Source organism: Hermetia illucens, chromosome 3 (assembly GCF_905115235.1).
Source record: "Hermetia illucens chromosome 3, iHerIll2.2.curated.20191125, whole genome shotgun sequence".
In the NCBI taxonomy this organism is placed as follows: domain Eukaryota; kingdom Metazoa; phylum Arthropoda; class Insecta; order Diptera; family Stratiomyidae; genus Hermetia; species Hermetia illucens.
Window position 1 is genome coordinate 116513932 of NC_051851.1, and position 19016 is coordinate 116532947.

Consider the following 19016-nt stretch of genomic DNA (forward strand, 5'->3'; position numbering starts at 1 on the left):
AAGATCCAAATTGAGCTGATGCAGTAGTGGCCCTCGAAACGCTTGATGGCAGAAACACGTTTAATTCAGTAAGATGGACAGACACCAGAAAATTCATCCATTTCATGTCGGGCTATCCCTAGCAGATATTAATAAATTATCTGGGAGACCGCCCCCTACTTTATGAGACTTTAAAAGGCCAGATGAGGATCGAGATCAATCTGAAACACCTCTGAAACGCAGAGTCCCGCCTGCTCGATTATATGAATAATATTGCGGCACTTGTTGCAAAACAGAAGATACGATGGATAAGCGATGGATGGAAAAAGCCGAAACAATCAGTTAGCTGAAAAGTAAATCTCAACCAATGGTTAAGTACCTTGGATTCATGCTAGACTCGAAGGTGAACTTTTGCGAATAGATCAGCAGTAGATAAAGCTGAAATTTCGATCTTAAGTCGTACATCGAGTGCAGAGAGGGGCTATCGCATTGTCTCTGAACCGACTGTGATGGTGATTGCAGGAGTGATCCCCGTTGCCCTCACTGCTAATAAATAAGGGAGAAAAGCCAAAGGAGGTGGCTACTCATGAAGAGCGGCAACACACACTAAATGAATGGTAACTCTCTTGGTCCAGTTCTCTGAGAACGAGCGAGTGTTGGTATTCTGACGGCGAAATGTTGCTAGAGTCCAACCCTCCGTGTGTAAACGCAATCACCTTCTTACCCACAAAAAATTGTCCCCCAGTGTCCAAACAATATCACTCATATTTGGTAGATGACATCGTTGTGGTTCCATTTTCCTTTTTCAATTCCGTGCATAGTCAGCACTTAAAATCATTATCATTATCAATTTAGTAAACCCTTCAGATACATTTTCTTTATCCTTTATTAAAATATCCCGAATTATGGACCTAAACTGGATGTTTAGATGTTTGATTTCCCGTGAATAAATCACGCTCGAACATTGTAAATCTTTTCACTCTAGCAAGTGCTCAGCTCAACGCAACATTATAATAGGATTCTGGTCGAATATTTGGGCAATTGCCGTGACCTCGGCTTCGGTAGTTGATCGTCTTAAGCCTCGACCGGGTAAATCCTCGAACATTCTTACTTGCGAACGAATTGATTCGGCTTTTTCAAAAGCTTATTAAAATCGATTCAATGTCTGTCTGCCTGTCTATCACACCCAGTTTATTCGGAAACCAATTGTTACGAAATTTGGTGGAAACGTGTGATCTGCAAATCTCTTTGCATATAGCATATCATATGGGGCTACATTCCTTTGAGTTTAAAGGCTGCTCCCCATACATAGGAAAGAGGGACGCAAAATTTGTTTAACAGAATATGGCCGTGTGGGATATCAAATTAAGGGGATCATTGAGTGCTTCCCCAAAATGATTCTATTTTTGACACCAAAATCTGAGCTCCAAAAAAAATTAAACAAATGTTTTTAGAAATTATCCAACTTAAAATCTGGAAAAATTCACAATGGTGGATCTATATGAAATATAATCCTCAAAATATTCTCATTCCGATATCTGATCAAATAAGATTATTAATAAGCATCACCCCCACAACAATCGGTATCCGTTCTAAGCCTGCCTAAATAAGGAGCTTCAGACATCCCGGTTTTGCGCTGAAGTCCACCAATTCGATAGGATCTGATTTTTCTGACCTCCTTCTTTAAATATAACCAGTTTTTTTAATTCGCGCTATTTAACCTGGCCGACAGTTAATGTCAAAATTTGCATATCTGAAGCAGAAAATAGAAAGTGGGTTTTAAAGTTTAAGGTCCCCTACACCACCGTTTTTGAAAAATTAATAAAGAAAAAACAGCGTCAAGCAGCATATGTTTACACATAAAACGCACAAAGATTCCTTAAAATCGGTTGATTCTGAAATTAATTAGCGGCTTGTCATTTCAGCAAAAACGGCTGATTTTTGAAGAAATATGGATCGATGATTCCACCGCCACGTAAACCACCCCAAACCATTGTTTTTTGTATATATAGTGGTATCTCTTGATGCTGTTGTTCATCCGCCCAAATACGGCAATTTAGTTTATTAATGTATCCATTAGGGCAGAAATGCATCGATGATGACCGAAGATACCCGATTTTCGTACTACAGCTGGATAATTTGGAGTCGTCGATAGGTGTGTCTTTCGATGATGATTTGGCAAAGAAAAATGATGTGGTAGTTTGACACGTGCCACGTATGATCTGCCCAAAACCCTAATCTAGAAGGTCCAAAGGAATCACAGTATTTATCAACTGTGGTCTGGTACAAGATGTTTCCATCCCCCCAACGTCAGTCGAAACTTCGAATGTGCTTATCTGAAAACAACACTTTCGAAATTGGTTTGCTTCTTGTGTGAGTATATTTGAGTGCAGAACTATCCCATTTGTAGGTAGCCCGTTATGTATATGCATTTAGCACATCAGACTACTCACTTTAGTGTGATATTGATATTTAGCTGCAGTAAATTTACACGATAAAGTCAGCTTTAAGCTACTGTAACTTTGTTAGTAATAGTATGATTTTGATCAAACTTAGGGAAAACATGGTTTATATTATGTCCTATACTACTACACTGGGATAAACTTAAGGAGGCTTTTACTCAATTTCCTCAAAAATATGGTAATATACTATTATTAACTTGGTTTGAGCAGATATCGATATAGAGAGTATTTTGAGGCCTGGAAACCATATAGAGGCAGCTTCATGATTATTTTCAGATTTTTCGATTGGGTACTTCCTGAGAATGGGTCCGTTAAAAAAATCATCATTTTCCACCCTTCCCACTCCCCTCCTTTCTAACAAATATCAAAACTAAGACCGGCTTCGAAAAGTACTAATCGAGACCTTTCATTTGATACTCAAAATGACTATATTCGGTGAAAAAATTTACACCCCCCTTTTCTCCCCCCTCTTAGGAGACCCCCCTAAGTCTCAACGTAGAAGAATAACACTCATTGCATATCTGGGTGTTCACAGTTCCCACCTTCTCACCATATTTCGTGTCAATCGGTATAGCCGTTTCTGAGAATAGTGCATGTGACAGACAGGCAGACAGACAGATAGACATGCATTGAACCGATTTTAATAAGGTTTGGTTTTGCGAGCAAAACCTTAAAAACAAGTCGGGAAAGTTGAAAGCTGGACGCTCCAGGTATTATGTAAGGAAATTTAAAAGCATGACAGTTCCACATGTACATGTTAACAATTCAATTAACTCCGCCATGCTATTAACATAGTATGCTGGTCCCAAGCCTAGGTAAAGGAGGAGGGTTTGAGGCAACGTACTCTGTACTATCCTCAGTAAAACAAAAATAAAATGCTGAGATCAGGAAAAGAGATAAATAGAGTATAGTTGGAGTTATTCTACTATGCTAAATCCTACCTGATCTCTCTTAGTGACAGGCCCACCAAGAAAATACATACAATGTCGTTACAAACATGATGATCGGATTGAGTCGCAAGCCTCGGAGAAATGCTATGACGTCCACCTCAGTCGACGCGGCAGGACGGGCCCCGGTCCTACCGAGAAATGGATAAGGGTTCTTGACGCATGGACGGCGTCAGGACGTAAGCAAATTAGTCCGCACACAACGAACATAACAAATACGTGTCTGCACGCTAAATGTTGGTACCCTAACTGGAAAGACCGAGGAACTCGCAAGAGCCCTTCGGAAAAGGCGCATTGATATCTGCGCTCTGCAAGAAACCCGATGGTCTGGTGCCAAGAGCTGCGACATTAAACGCAAACGCGGTAAAAATGGCTACAAACTTCTCTACTTTGGTAACCCACACACTCAATACGGTGTTGGCATTGCCATCTCAGAGGGTTTCCGTGATGCCATTAAAGAACTCGAACGATTTGATGATCGGCTGATGAAGCTCACCATTATATCAGCTGATCGCACTATTCACTTCTTCACCGCGTATGCACCACAGGCAGGTCGACCTGATGCCGAGAAAGATGCCTTCTGGCAACTTCTCGATGAAAAGACTTGTCACGTGCCTGCTGACGACTATATAATCATTGCCGGCGACCTTAATGGTCATGTGGGTGAAAAGGCAGACGGTAACAGGTGCCATGGAGGAAAGGGTTTCGGAGCGCGCAATGAGGGTGGCGAGCGTATAATCGATTTTGCGGACACCCATGACCTTGTAGTTATGAATACATGGTTCATCAAACGATTGTCTCATCTTGCTACATTTTATAGTGAGAACAGTAAAACGCAAATCGACTGTATTCTCGTAAGACGCCAACATTTTACCACTGTCACTGATTGCAAAGTCGTTCCCCATGAGACCATCGCACCACAACATCGGCCGTTGATTGCCGTCCTGCGAATTAAGCCACCGATAAAACAGCGTGAGGAACGCACTGGCCCGCCGTGCATTAAATGGTGGCGATTTGGTGAGAAGAAAGAAAAAACGGTCTCATTCATACGATTGCCGACCATTACGAATGTGGAAGAATCATGGAACCAAATGAAAGACACGATCCACAAAGCGGCCTATGCAACCCTCGGGGTCACCAAGCCGGGTAAGCGGTACATCAACCGAGATACTTGGCTTTGGAATGATGATGTTGAAATGACGGCCCGTGAAAAGAAACGCCTCTACCACAAATTTCTCGACGATAAAACGCCTGCTAATTGGCAAATTTTTAAGAATGCCAACCGGGAAGCAAAGAAAGCGGTCGCTGTCACCCGAGCGAACCATTTCAAAAATCTTTACGGACACTCGGGATAGCGAGAGAGATCTGTATCGATTTGCTAAAAGCCGTAATGAACGCACACAGCATATCGAACGCTTCTGTTGCGTTAACGACAAGAACGGTACTTTGCTTACCAACCGTCGAGCCGCAACAGATAGATGGTGAGAATACTTCGAGCAGATTTCAACTGAAGAATTTGCTCATCCTCCACTTCCACAATCATTGCCGACATTTGGAGCAGTTCCACCAGTCACCACAACTGAAGTCGAGGAGGCAATAAAACAAATGAAATCGGGGAAAGCAATAGGACCTGACGACATTGCACCTCAGCTCTGGAAAGCGATTAGCTGGGACCCAACACTGTGGCTCATTGAATTCTTTAACCGGGGTAATCCGGAAGGAAGAACACCACTGACCACTGACTGGCAAGAAAGTACCACTGTTCCAATATGGAACAAGTCGGAATACCGGAAGCACGCGCTTCGGGTATAAAGGTTTTGTGTTATGTAAGAGACGCACATTTCTCTGTCCGTATATAGCTACAAATCCAACATAATCCTTCATATTTTTCCAAACTACGAGACATACGTACATATTAGAGCCATAGATATCATGCTCACCCTAAACAAACAAACTGCCTATTACCTGCTGTACACATATATGCACGTATCTAAATTTATCGTACCCATATTTCCGATTTACGTCTTATATCTATCTGAATTAGGCACTAGCCGCAAAGTTCATTAGCACGCATATATTATATACCTACATATACACATGTCTGGTTGACAAATAACTAAAAAACTAAAACAAAATAATTGTCTGCGACCCAATTCATAAGAATTCATTTCGTTGTGGAATTGACGAATTGATATGTGATGATGACGTCATGCGGGTTGTAGACTGCACGAAATTCACAAAAAATTGTAAAGTTTCACCCCCAATAACTTTGTTAATAATAGTTGGATTTTCTTCAAACTTGACCAAACTGTGCATTATATTCTTCGTTACACTCATGCCAAATTTTGTATTTCTGGGATGAACATAAGGGGGGTGCCGGGTAAATTTCTAAAATGTGGAAATATACTATTATTAACTTTATTTGTGCAGATATCGGAACCGGATATGTTTTGAGGCCTAGATTCCGTAGAGATGCACCACTGTGATTTTTTCCAGATTTTTCGGTTGGACAGGTTCTGAGAACGAGACCTGTTACACTTTTTGTGGGTCATATTTTCAACCCTGACTCCCCTATGTTTCATCTAATATCAAATATTGAACCAGATTCGAAAAGTACTAATTGAGACCTTTCATTTGATATCCTACTTGGCTACATTCTGTGAAAAAAAAATTTGCACCCTCCATTCACATGTACGGAGAGCCCCCCCTTAAACTTAACGCAAGATGGCGCCACTTACTGCATGTAAAGGGATCACCAGATTACATACTCTCACCAATTTTCGTGACAATCGGTCTAGCCGTTTCCGAATAAATCGGGTGTGACAGACAGACAGACAGACAGCCAGACAGACAGACAGACAGACAGACAGACAGACGGACAGACGGACAGACGGACAGACAGACACCGTCACCATTCTAATAAGGTTTTGTTTCACACAAAACCTTAAAAAAAAGGTAGTCCAGCAGAATGTTCAAATTACCGTCCGATCCAATTACTATCCCATACCATGAAGATTTTTGAACGCATTCTTGACAACCGTATTCGCGAAATCGTTGAAATAACCGTGAATCAAGCCGGATTTGTCAAGACCTGCGGAACTACTGACGCAAAACACGTTGCGCTCATGGAGAAACACCGTGAAAAGCATCGTCCTCTTTACGTTGCCTTTCTGGATCTAGAAAAAGCGTTTGACCGTGTACCACACGAACTTATATGGTATGCTTTACGACAACACTTCGTGCCAGAAGAACTCGTGCGTTGAGTTAAATTGCTCTACCACGATCCGAAAAGTAAAGTTCGAAGTATGGCGGGTGTATCAAAACCGCTTCGTGTCTCTGTTGGTGTTCATCAAGGAAGCGCCCTCTCACCACTCCTCTTTGTTCTTGTTATGGACACCGTCACACGGGATATCTAACGTCCAGCGCCCTACACACTGCTTTATGCAGATGATATTTTCCTAGCATATGATAGCAAAAATGATCTCAAGCAACTTGTTCAAAAATGGAACGATCGCCTCATGCAACACGGTCTCCGATTGAATTTAAACAAGACTGAATTTTTGACGACCGATCCCCATGAAACAGGCACAATCACTGTCAGCGGCAGTGATCTGCCCAGAACTGAGCGATTTAAATACCTCGGCTCAACGCTATCAGCCAATGGAGAACTGCGTTATGAAATTGCTTCACGCATTTACGCAACCTGGATGAAGTGGCGTTCCACAACTGGCGTTCTTTGTGATCGACGTATCAACGAACGTCTCAAATCTAAAATTTACCGCAATGTCCGTCCAGTCGCTCTCTATGGTTTTGAGTGTTGGCCGACTATAAAAGACAATGAACGGCGTCTTGCGGTAATGGAGACGAAGATGCTACGTTGGACTAGTGGCGTCACACGTTTAGATCACATGCGAAATGAGGATATCCGCGATCGTTATGGGGTTGCACCGATCGTGGAAAAGTTGCGAGAGGGGCGTCTTCGATGGTATGGTCACGCAATTCGTGCAAACGAGAATCCACTTGTCAAGATTGGTCTGAACATCGAAGTCGATGGTAAACGACCAAAAGGCAGACCTAAACAACGGTGGCTTGATACGACAGATGGGAATTTGAAAGCCTCGAGATTGCACTCAGATCAGGCATTCGATAGAACCAAATGGCGAAGCCGACCACGACGAGCCGATCCCGCTTGTGAACGGGACAAAGGCTGAAGAAGAAGATGTTAACAATTCAATTAGGGAAGGGTGGGGCACTGAGCGAACCAAAAGGTCTAGTGTAATGGGATTCTGACAGAGAGTGCTGAGGTTGACCTCAAACAAAGCCAGCAGTCGCGCCCTTTCCACTAGTTACGCGACAGACTCCACAAGACGAAGTGTGGTTTTGTTTAGTGAAACTAATATTTTTATTCAAACGGATTTTCCACTTAAAATTCGATTTTGCCCGATATCGGCTTTTCTACCTCTTCATGTTCATCGCAGGAGTGAAAGAAATCAAAATGACTCATATAGGGTTCATTGAAACAGCGTTTCTTGGAATCCCATCCGTGTTTCAAGCAGTTGTTTTTCTCCTTTTATTTCAGAATGGTGCGAAATTGATAGCGGAAAACCAGTAAAGGACTCTTTGTTGAAAATTACATGAAGTTGAAATGGTCTTGGGCGGATGCAGCGTGAGAGGTGCTGCTGTTCTAAAGAATGTGAATCACGTCACGTTATCAAGATCTGTGAAGAAAGCGAAAGAATGTAATAAGGAGAATGTGAGTATACGCCTAATTACTCAGGATAAGTTTCATAAAAGAAGTTCCTTTGTTTCCTATAGTTGTTTTTAAGTAAAACTATTCAAAGGAAATGTATCTAGTTCAAATATAGATTGCAGACACGTGTTTCGGACACAACATGTGTCCTTCTTCAGTGCTGGTTTTATAATAATTACAAATTAATTAAACTGGAAACTTTTCCTTTTAATCGTTTTACATACTCAGGATGGTCTTCACAACACATCAGGGACGCCTCGGATAGGGACTGCCCTCCCAGCAATGACCTTTGGCTATCGAAAACGGACTATGGTTGCTTTCTGGAATGTACGCACACTCCTCGACAACGGTAGCGAGGGTCATCAGAATGATTGCTTTCTACACCTTGAGCGGGAATTCAAGCAATGTAAACTGGACATTTTGGGTCTAAACGAAGTAAGATGGTGGGACTCCGGAGAATACTTCCCTCCCTCTTGCGGTAATGCTTTTGTGCTCTGGAAAGCGAATTGACAACGGACTGGAATCCGGTTTCTACAATTCTGCGAAAATACAACACTGTCTCAGATTAAATTTGAATCAAACTGAATTTTTCTCGACCGATCGCCATGAAACAAGTACTATCATTGTCAGTGACTTGCTAAGAACTAAGGAATTTAAATATCTCGGATCAATACTATCAACATTGGCGCAACCTGGATGAAGTGGCGTTCCATAACTGGTATCCTTTGTGATCGACGTATCAAGGAAGGTCTCTAAAATTTACCGCAGTAACGTCTGCCGTGCCACCTTCTATGATTCTGCGTGTTAATTATAATGGTTGACGCGATAATCCAATTGGATCAGGGTCTCAATTTAAGACCGTAAAGGTACACTACAGAACTACGGTACCGTGTAGGAGGCAATGTGCGCTCGCCCGTGATTATTACGCTGGTTTGACTCAGATACTCATTGACATCTGGGTCGACTAATATCCGACCGTCAAGTCATGATACAAATCCAACTGCCACCGGTGAGATTTGAACCGCGACCTTTCATATGACAGCTTAGTTCTGTAACCACCAACCTTGAAAGACAATGAGTAGCGCCTTACGATAATGGAAACGAAGATGTGAAGGGAATGCGTTGGAATTGAGGATATTCGCAATCGATATGGGGTTGTACTGATCGTAGAAAAACTACGAGACAGCTTCAATACCATGGTCACGAAATTCGGGCTAACGGGAACCCACAGCGCTTGACAGAGCAAAGTCAAAAGTGATTTATATTAGTCAAGTCGATTTTTTTCTAATTTTGGAAAAAATATTTGAAAATACAATTTTGGCATTGCAAACCAATTGCGCTATCGTCATCATTCACTTATAACCCAAAGACCAATATGTAACCAATTTTGTGTTAACATGTAACATGTAATATTTTAAGTGCAATCAATACTTCATTTTTTATGAAAAAAGGAAAGACTTAGCGTAAGAGACTGGTGACAAAATTAAAAGACTGTTACTTGAGAACTATTTTGAACTGCTCAGAACAGGAAAAACACACCTATTAGTTGCTACACATATATTTAAAGGATGTACTCTTCTCTATTCTCAACACATTAATACAAATAATCTGTGGAAAATTGAGTAAAACGGAAATTAAACAGTAAAAAAATCTCCATCATTCAAATTTACATAGGCGAACTAAAAGCTAGATATTATAAAAATAAAATGGCATTTACGAATATCAGGTTCGAAATAATCACTTTTTGTTTATAATTAACAGTTCCGACTTCGTTGCCGAGTCTGCGTGGGGGTTATCCTTATGCATGAAACATTGGAAACAAAAGAAAACTACAACCAAAGGAATTTTCGGTGTCAAGACACTCTGATTATATGACATCATCTACATCTTGATATGTCCTTTCGTTGGCTCCTATAAAGCTAGTGGGGAACTAATTTGTTACTCTTTTTGATTGCTTTATTTTTTGTTACGATTTTTGTAAACAATAGCGTATTGAGATTGTAAGAACTAATAATAAAGTTTTATGTACATTTGGGGTGGTTGCTTAAAAGTAAAGTGAGTTACGACAGTAGTTTGTATAATAATAAATCGTAAGAACTAGATAAAAATCAAGGAGCTGCTCATTGTCGGCCTGACGGATTTAAGCAACTTTCTGTTGTGTTGTGATTGGTCGTCGAAATAGTAAAATATGGGGCTCTGGCTGATGGATCATGTAGTGCACCCAACCGCGGGACTGTTGTACGCCAAGGGAACGCCACTCGCTCTCAGTCATGAGGTGGGTTTTAGGAACGAGGCGGACCAGTTCTTTTGGCAGGACGACATGTCTGAAATGAGAAACAAATTTCATTGATCAACAATGATGGAAGGTGTATCTTTTTGTAATAAAACCAGATCTTTCATACCTTATTTAATAGATTTCTACTTTTCCATTTAGAATACAGAAATTTTTTTTTTTTGTAAAACGAATCTTTATTAAAATCAATTTAGCCATTCCGCCGCATATACATATAGTATGCACATATGTTCAAGATTCGTCTGTCTATCTAACAGTAAATAGTAACATTTGTGAGAAGTCATGGATGAAGTCTAAAGAACTTGTTGTGTGTTTCAATCTTAACGGAGGTTGGGAGACGCTGGTTCGAAGTAGACTTATGGTTTGTAGAATTTGCAATGATTAACAGAAAGCCTTAGACACCCTCAATATTGAAAAAAGTTCAAAATCAATATTAAAAGTTATGTAGCTGCAAGGTAATAGCATCAACACTACCGACAAAAGAGAGGATACAGTGGCATACCAATTTGAACTTTAACAGGAAAGCCAGCAAGGCTAGCAAAAAAACCTGAATTTTACAGTCTGAAGTTTTTTATTATTTCAGATAATTAATCGTTGGAAACATCGCATATTTCCAGTCAGACTGAATTTTACAGTTCGTCAAAATTATCGAAGTAGAACAAAATGGATTTGGTGAGTCGTATTTCGTCGCTTTTTAATCCGTTCCCTTTTTCAAGTTAGCCGAACTCATAATTTGGACATATTTTGACCGATTGAATTGAAAATTTAATTTTTCTCTCCAGCCTTTGTCCCCTTCAAAGAAAAGCCGTGCAGGAGTCACTTTATTTTGCATTACCTTCAAAAACAAATAATTTACATAGTTTACCACAACGCAATTAAGGACCTTTGGCAAAATCTTGATTTACTTCATTGTTCCGCTGAAAAAAATCCCAAAAGTGCTTATTTATTACGCCACTACAATGACATTCAGTCATTTCAAGCGCAGAGTAAAAACGCCGACTTTCGACGTTCACACTTCTCTTGCCCTTTATAATTGCCGATGATTTTAGTTTTCGTTGCTATTTATTGGATGTTGTATAAGTATTTGGTTGGTGGTATACCCATCGATAGTGCCTAAACCTAGACTAGTTTACTTACCTTTGTATGTACTTTCTATTTTGCCGTCTCAGTTTGAATCTTAGTTCTGGTTGATCCAATTCATCTACTAAATTGTTTGGTATAATTGATAAATACCGTTCCATTAGCACATATTCACACATAATTACGACAAATTGCGTGCAAAAATTAGGTCAGGAAAAATGAGGCTTGAGACCACGCTAAGTGCCAGAGTCTGGCCATATGGAAATTGTTAAAATTGTTACTAGAAACTAGACAGACCAGGGCAACACACAAAATAAAAGAGAAATCGAGATAAATGGAAGCAGTGGGAAGGCTCCTCTAGGCATATAACGATTAATGTGTCGATCACTGATAGAACCCACATACAAGAAGCAAGTCCTTGGTTCAAGAAGGAAGGGACTCGTTTTATATTCATATATAGTTGCTCTCAAAACCAATCACGCTTCTTTTATGTAGCATTGACATTGATTAATTTTTCCACATAGGTTTTTGAGACATTTCTTTAAACGTATAAACTGACTTATACTGAATTTAATTTCAGTTTTATGTTATAATGCTCTAGAGACGAGAAATTAAATAAAACTATAAAAATCTAGCGTGATCAGTTTTGTGACTTTAACCATTTGGGAGCTTATTCGCCAGCAATATCTTCTGTATCCACTTTTGCGTCTAATATAGCCTTAATTCCTCTTGGCATACTATCAAGAAAATAACTGCACACATTTGCGAGAATCTCTTGCCATGCAGGACGCACTTTTGCCTACAGCTCTTCCTCACTTCTCGTCTTTCCAGTAACCGGGTAGAATTGAGGTCTGGAGACTGTTGGGGCCACTCGAGCATTGTAATATCATTATTTTTAAACCCCATTTTTATTGCCTTGAGCATATGTCTAGGATCTTTGTTTTGCTGAATGATAACCTCTGAAGCACTCACATCTAACTTTTCTGCATACTTCGGAATTTCGACTGTCAAAATATCAATATTTGGTGTTGCAGCCATCTTTTCGAGAATTCCAACTTTTGTCATCACACATCCCCACACCATTATGAAACTTCCACCAAATTTGGGTTGAGGTTACATGCCATGCCTGCAATTTCCCATTGGGAGTTTCCCACGCCCACTCGTAGCCATTCGATCCCAAACAATTGATTTCCGACTCGTCGGACAATACCCTACCTCTATTCTCATCAGTCTGCTGCGCTTTCTTACGGAATCTAGACATTGTTTCATATGTCCTTATTATTAGGGTTTTTTTTACTTTGGCTGTTCCTCGTAAGCAAACGCCTTGCAGCGTTCGGCGAATTTTTTCAGCTGATATGATCATAATTAAGTCTGAATTGATAGTGTTTAATTTGAACTATATATTTAACCATTAGACTTGCTTAGATTATGCAAATTTTTTCCTTCACTACGTTCCGAAATTTTTTAGCTGACCTTTTTTTTGACTGGAAGGTAATTCATATTTCTGGGGATTCTACTTATTAAACCCCACGGTGACCCTTGTCGGAGAGAGATTCATCGATAAGGCACAATATTTCTCTAAAAGTATTGAATTTTTCGCAGATTTTGGTGATCTATTTGCTTCGTTGTTCGCTTCCATTTCATCCCTAGAGAAGTATTGTGTAACTTATTCATTTCCACTGTAATTTATTTCATTTTTATTTTTCATACAGACGATCTCCTTATTAATTGCCAGAAATAAATATTAGTCAAACTTTCTCCAAGCGCTTTGCTTTTGTTCACCTGAACTCGCAACTCACAAAGTCGACCACGTTTGCTGTACACACACAATAATGCAACAAATCGGAATACCAGGTATGAAAGTTCTGTGTTTATCTTGTGTGGGAAATTCACGTTTTCCATTCACGTATACCTCCGATTCAAAATATTCCTTGATATACACATGTATTTCAAAACTCCAGTTTCAGCCGTTCATATGAGTTCACTTTACATAATGATGACGTCATGCACGTCTTAGAGTGCAACAAATTCACAATTTTGACCTTCTAAAATTTCGTGAATATAGTTGGATTTTTGCCAAACTTTCCATTATAATAAGATAATTACTTACAACCCTACCTACCCTAATTTTGCACTTCTAGGATAAACTTGAGGGGCTTTCCGGTTAAATTTCTAAAATATGAAAATGTACTATTATTAAATTTGTCCAGATACCGGAATGGGATGTATTGTGCGTCCTAAATTTCGTATGGATACCAAATTGTAATTGTTTTTCCAGATATTTCGGTTGGATTGATTCTGAGAACGAGACCTGTTACACATTTTGGAGCACAAATTTTGGACCTTCAATCCCCTAGGTTTCACCCGGTATCGAAAATATCATCAGCTTCGAAAAGTACTAATTAACCCCTTTCATTTGATACCCCATATCACCACCGATCACTCTGTGAAAAAAATGTACATTCCCCTTTCACATATTGGGTTGGGGAAAAAGAAATGTCGTATTTTGTCAATAGATGACGACACTTAAACATATCTTGTGTTGTACTTATCACATCAGGTTACAAGTGTCGCTTTGACAGTGTTGTGATCGTACGTTTCAGTTTCAAGTTATAGCGCGTCAAAGATGGAGTCCACCAACAAAGAAATTCGTCATATTTTACGTTTTTACTACCTGAGAGGTAAAAATGTAACGAAGACGGCCGAACAAATTTATGAAGTTTATGGGCCCGATACTGTAACGATTCGCATAGCACAGCGTTGGTTCGATCGATTTCGTTCCGGTGTAATGGATACGAAGATACACCCCGTACTGTTAGGTCAATCGTCATAGAACCGATAAAATCTTCGAAATCATCCAAGTAGACCGGCATGTGAGCATTCGCTCGATTGGCCACGAACTGGGTCTAGACCATAAAACAGTTTGGAACCATTTGCAGAAGATTGGATTCCAAAAAAAGCTGGATGTTTGGGTGCCACACGAGTTGACGCATAAAAATCTCTTGGACCGAATCAACGCCTGCGATGCACTGCTGAAACGGAACGAATTCCACCCATTTTTGAACCGGATGGTGACGTGATAAAAAGTCGATTGCGTACGACAACCTCAAGCTAAAAAGATCGTGGTCGAAGCGCAGTGAGCCGGCCCACACCATCGCCAAGCCCGGATTGACGGCCAAGAAGGCTTTGCTGTGTGTTTGGTGAGATTGGAAGGGAATCATCCACTATGAGCTACTCAACTATGCCAGACCCTCAATTCGGTCCTCTACTGTGAGCAACTCGACCATTTGAAGCAGGCGATTGACCAGAAGCGGCCAGAATTGGTCAATAGGAATGGTGTTGTGTTCCACTAGGACAACGCTCGGACTCACACATCTCTGATGACCCACCAGAAGCTACGGGTGCTCGGATGGCATGTGCTATCGCACCCACGGTACAGTCCGAACCTGGCACCAAGTGATTACCATCTCTTCCGGTCCATGCAAAACGCTCTTGATGCTACTAAGTTGGCCTCGAAACAGGCTTGCGAAAACTTGGTTTTTTGCAAATAAGGAGATCGGATAATTCTATGTATGTTAAATAAAGCGTCAAATTTCGATCTCAAATACGACATTTCTTTTTCCCCAACCCAATATATGGGGAGCCCACTAAACCCAGAGCAAAATGATGTCACCCGTTGAATGTAAAAGGATTCACACACGTTCTCATCAAATTTCGTGACAATTGCTTTAGTCGTTTCCGAGTAAATAGTGTGTAACAGGCAAACAGACATCGAATCAATTCCAATAAGGTTTTGTTTTACACAAAAATTAACTTATTGAAAAAACTTCAAGATTAGTGTGTTAGTTCGATACCAATAGAATTCGATAGCATACATTTTGAACGATTTCGGCAATACATTTACATACAAGGCAGATATAAGTCTACACTCCGCAAAAGCGTGATCGGTTTTGAGAGTTACGACATTTGGGAGTCCATCTCCTCATGCTTAACATTCTCCGGCAGGAAAACTAGGTGCAACCAAGTTCAAAGACACGATCCACAAAGCGGCCTATGCAACTCTCCGGGTCACCAAGCCTGGTCAGCGGTTCATATACCGAGATACTTGGCTTTGGAATGATTACGTTGAAATGAAGGTCCGTGAAAAGAAAACAAGCGCCTCTACCATAAGTTTCTCACGTTAAAACTCTGGCCAATTGGTACAAGAATGCCAATCGGGAAGTAAAGAAAGTGATCGGTGTCATCCGGGTGGTCCATTACAAAGATCCTAACGATAAATTGTACATTCGGGATGACGCGAGAGATCTGTATCGACTTGCCAGAAGCCGACACCAATATACAAAGGATTTCGAACACTTCTGTTGCATCAATTACAAAAGCGGTACTTAACTTACCGACCGATGAGCAGCGACAGATGGCGAGAAAATTTCAAGCAGATTTCAACGGAAGAATTTGTTCATCCTCCACTTCCACAAGCATTGCCCACATACGGAGCAGTTCCACCTGTCCGCGCCACAAATGCCGTCCCCACGTACTCGAGGAGGGCGATCAGACCCGAGTCAGCAAGGGACTCATCTGAGGTAGCTCTTGCCATGAAGCCTCGCCGAAGGTTATGTGGTACCATGGGAACCGGGACAGCCCTCTGAGAGCATATGCTCCAGGATAATTCCTGGCGGATGTTCTCTCGGCCCGTTTATTTGTGGTTGGCCCCCTTGTAGAAGCTTCATGGTGGTTGTGGTCATGCCTACATCGCTGGCAAAGCTTCTTGGAGCTAAATCGTGGGGTTGCATACAACTCGGGTGCCGTACCCCTTAGTTGCGGTAGAGATGTTAGATAGGACTTGCATCCACTGGTAAGAATATTGAGTTTGCACTCAATATAAACAAGTACCGGTGTGCCAATCACGGCGGGGCTCCGGTTGTGGCCTCTAAATAAATCCGTGTCCGAAGAGGACCGTGGGATTATGCCCACACGGCAAGTACTCACGTTAAACACCCAAGACCTTCATGAAAGTACCACAGTTTCAATGTGGAAATAGAAAATTAGTCCAGCAGAATGATTTTTGAATGTATTCCTAACAAATAACCATGAATCAAGTGAGATTTGTCAAGAAATGCGGAATTACTTACGTAATACACGCTGCGCGGCTGCTCATGGAGAAACACCGTGAAAAGCGTCGCCCTCTTGACATTGCATTTATGGACCTAGAGGTCTTTGACATGTGCCACACGGACTCATCTGGTATGCTCTGCGGCAAGGTCTAATACCAGTAGAACTCATGCGCTGGGTTCAATGTAGTGCAATTGAACCCAGCGAAACCCGAAAAGCAAAGTTTGAATTGTGGTGGGCATATTATAAACACTTCTTGCCTCTGTCGGTGCTCTTTATTCTTGCTATGGACACTGCCACTCGAGACCTCCAACGTCGAGCGCCCTACACAATGCTTTATGCATGATTTCGGTTATGTGATCGTCGTATCAACGAACGCCTCAAATCTAAAATTTATCGCAGTGTCGTCCGCACTGTCACTCTTTATGGTTTTGAGTGTTGGTCGACTTTGAAAGACCATGAAGGATGCTTTGCGGTAATGGAGATGAAGATGCCAAAATGAAGACGTTCGCGATCGATGTGTTGCACGGATCATAGAAAAATTGCGATAGAGACGGTTTCCATGAACATTGAAATTGATGGGGAACGACCAAAAAATCGGCCGAAACAAGGGTGGATGGTGAACTGAAAGCCTCGCGGCTATATTCAGATCAGGCCTTTGACAGAACGAAGTGACGCAATAGACCAGCCGACCGGCTTCTGAACGGCATAGAGGCTGAAGAAGGAGAATCAAATAACAAACTTAGTTGTTAGTTATTATAAAATTCTGATAGCTCAAGTTTGCAGCCAAGTTGCACTGTCTGCAAGATGGTTTGCAACATCAACAACTGCCGATCTTCCCACCAACTTTACCCTTTCAATTTCAAGATGTTGCTAGTTAAATGGTCTGTTGCAAACGAATCGCAACTCGGTTGGCAGCCAGGTTACAGGTTTTAGTTTCACTTTGGAAACTCCCGAATATTCGATTCAACTCCAGATATTTCTTGACATTACCCACATTTTCATAAATTGAAAGAGCATGGCTTTGTCACCAATTTGAAGCTTCTCGAATATTGTGTTCAGATTGGTCTTCGGAGGATGTATCCTTCCAAATCATATCATTTAATCCTGAATTCTAATATTTACTGCGAACACATTTCGCAACGTTTGAAATCGACTCAGCCATTATTTGAATTTTTGGGAATGTAAATTAACAAATTTATAAAATCACATTTACTAACAATTAATGCGTCTTCTTTCTAAAGCAAGAGGAACAACGCATTTGATCGAACGTAGGCAGATTGACACACGTTTTTCAGTTGCGGTTTCCAATTTAATTTTGGTCAGTGGCCGTTGGAGCAACTTCAAATTAGCGAATAACATGAAATCGCCTTGACAGCTGTCACCACTTTAGCGCCATATCTCCAGCAAGAAAATAGATCAAATTTAATCCTCACCTGTATTCATACTGTTCATCGTAATATTTGTCTGAGTAGTAGATATCCTTCGCGGTCATGTTGGCTCTGTGACTTTATCTTTCGCGCAACTGCTCGTTCGCCCACTGAAGTCACTCCAAGCGGAGAACAGGTGTTCCTCTGTTCGAATCTAAATCCCTTTTCGTTGCGAGACACAACCTAAAACCAAGCAAATAGATGTATTCATGCCAACCACATTTCGAGCGAATCACATTCAAGCCCAACAATCAGAAAACCCAACTTACAGATGAGATCCTTAACCGAATTTTCTCGACCTTCGCCTTTCAGACAAAGTCGTTGATTTCAGCTAATATCACGAAATTATCCACTATTTCACGACCACAAGTTATTCCAGCGCAAGCAAATAGCAAAACTCACTTCTAAACCCAAAATATGTTGATAAAATCACTTCCAAATGGAAATTTCCGTTGTACTTGGAAAACGCTCTAGACACCAACTTCTCACAATATGCCGGTTGCAATTCAAATACCTGAAAATTGGAAATTTCAAAAATCCAGTGGCGTTTTACCGGTTCAATGTCAGTAGTGCCATACTTAAGATTTCGGGTAGTCGGACCGGTGAGTACGTTTAATGGGAATATGGAAAATCATATGGTTGGCAAATAATTTGTAAAAGGAAGACTCGGTAATAATAGGCGGATCTTGCAAACAAAAGAAGTTTTGTCGTGTCTTGTAAACAATTTATAGTCAATTGTTTTATGGGAAAAAAACGATGGAATGCCATTTGCGAAGCACTTCGACTTACAGTGAAAATTTCGAAGCCAATACATGAGAATACTAGACCAGATCGGGCATTTTGTTCTTTTGGGAATGTGCCTTGTGTTTGCCTAAGGGATTTGCCTAGGATGGATAGGCGCAAAGTCCACATGTCACTTCGCTTGTTTCAAATACTTCCATCAACGGTCAAAAATCTGCACGAAAT

At 40.9% G+C, this 19016-nt stretch overlaps 1 protein-coding gene across 1 annotated transcript; it reads right to left on the bottom strand.

The window, feature by feature from the left end:
- Nucleotides 1-9680: 9680 nt before the first annotated feature.
- Nucleotides 9681-18564, bottom strand: LOC119653223 (cyclin-dependent kinases regulatory subunit). Its single transcript, XM_038057804.1, has 3 exons — nt 18320-18564; nt 18057-18233; nt 9681-10462 (listed from the first exon to the last, which is right to left on the bottom strand). The coding sequence occupies exons 2-3, from the start codon at nt 18113-18115 to the stop codon at nt 10279-10281; spliced, it is 243 nt and encodes an 80-aa protein (XP_037913732.1). The 5' UTR covers nt 18116-18233; nt 18320-18564; the 3' UTR covers nt 9681-10278.
- Between the last annotated feature and the right edge of the window lie 452 nt (nt 18565-19016).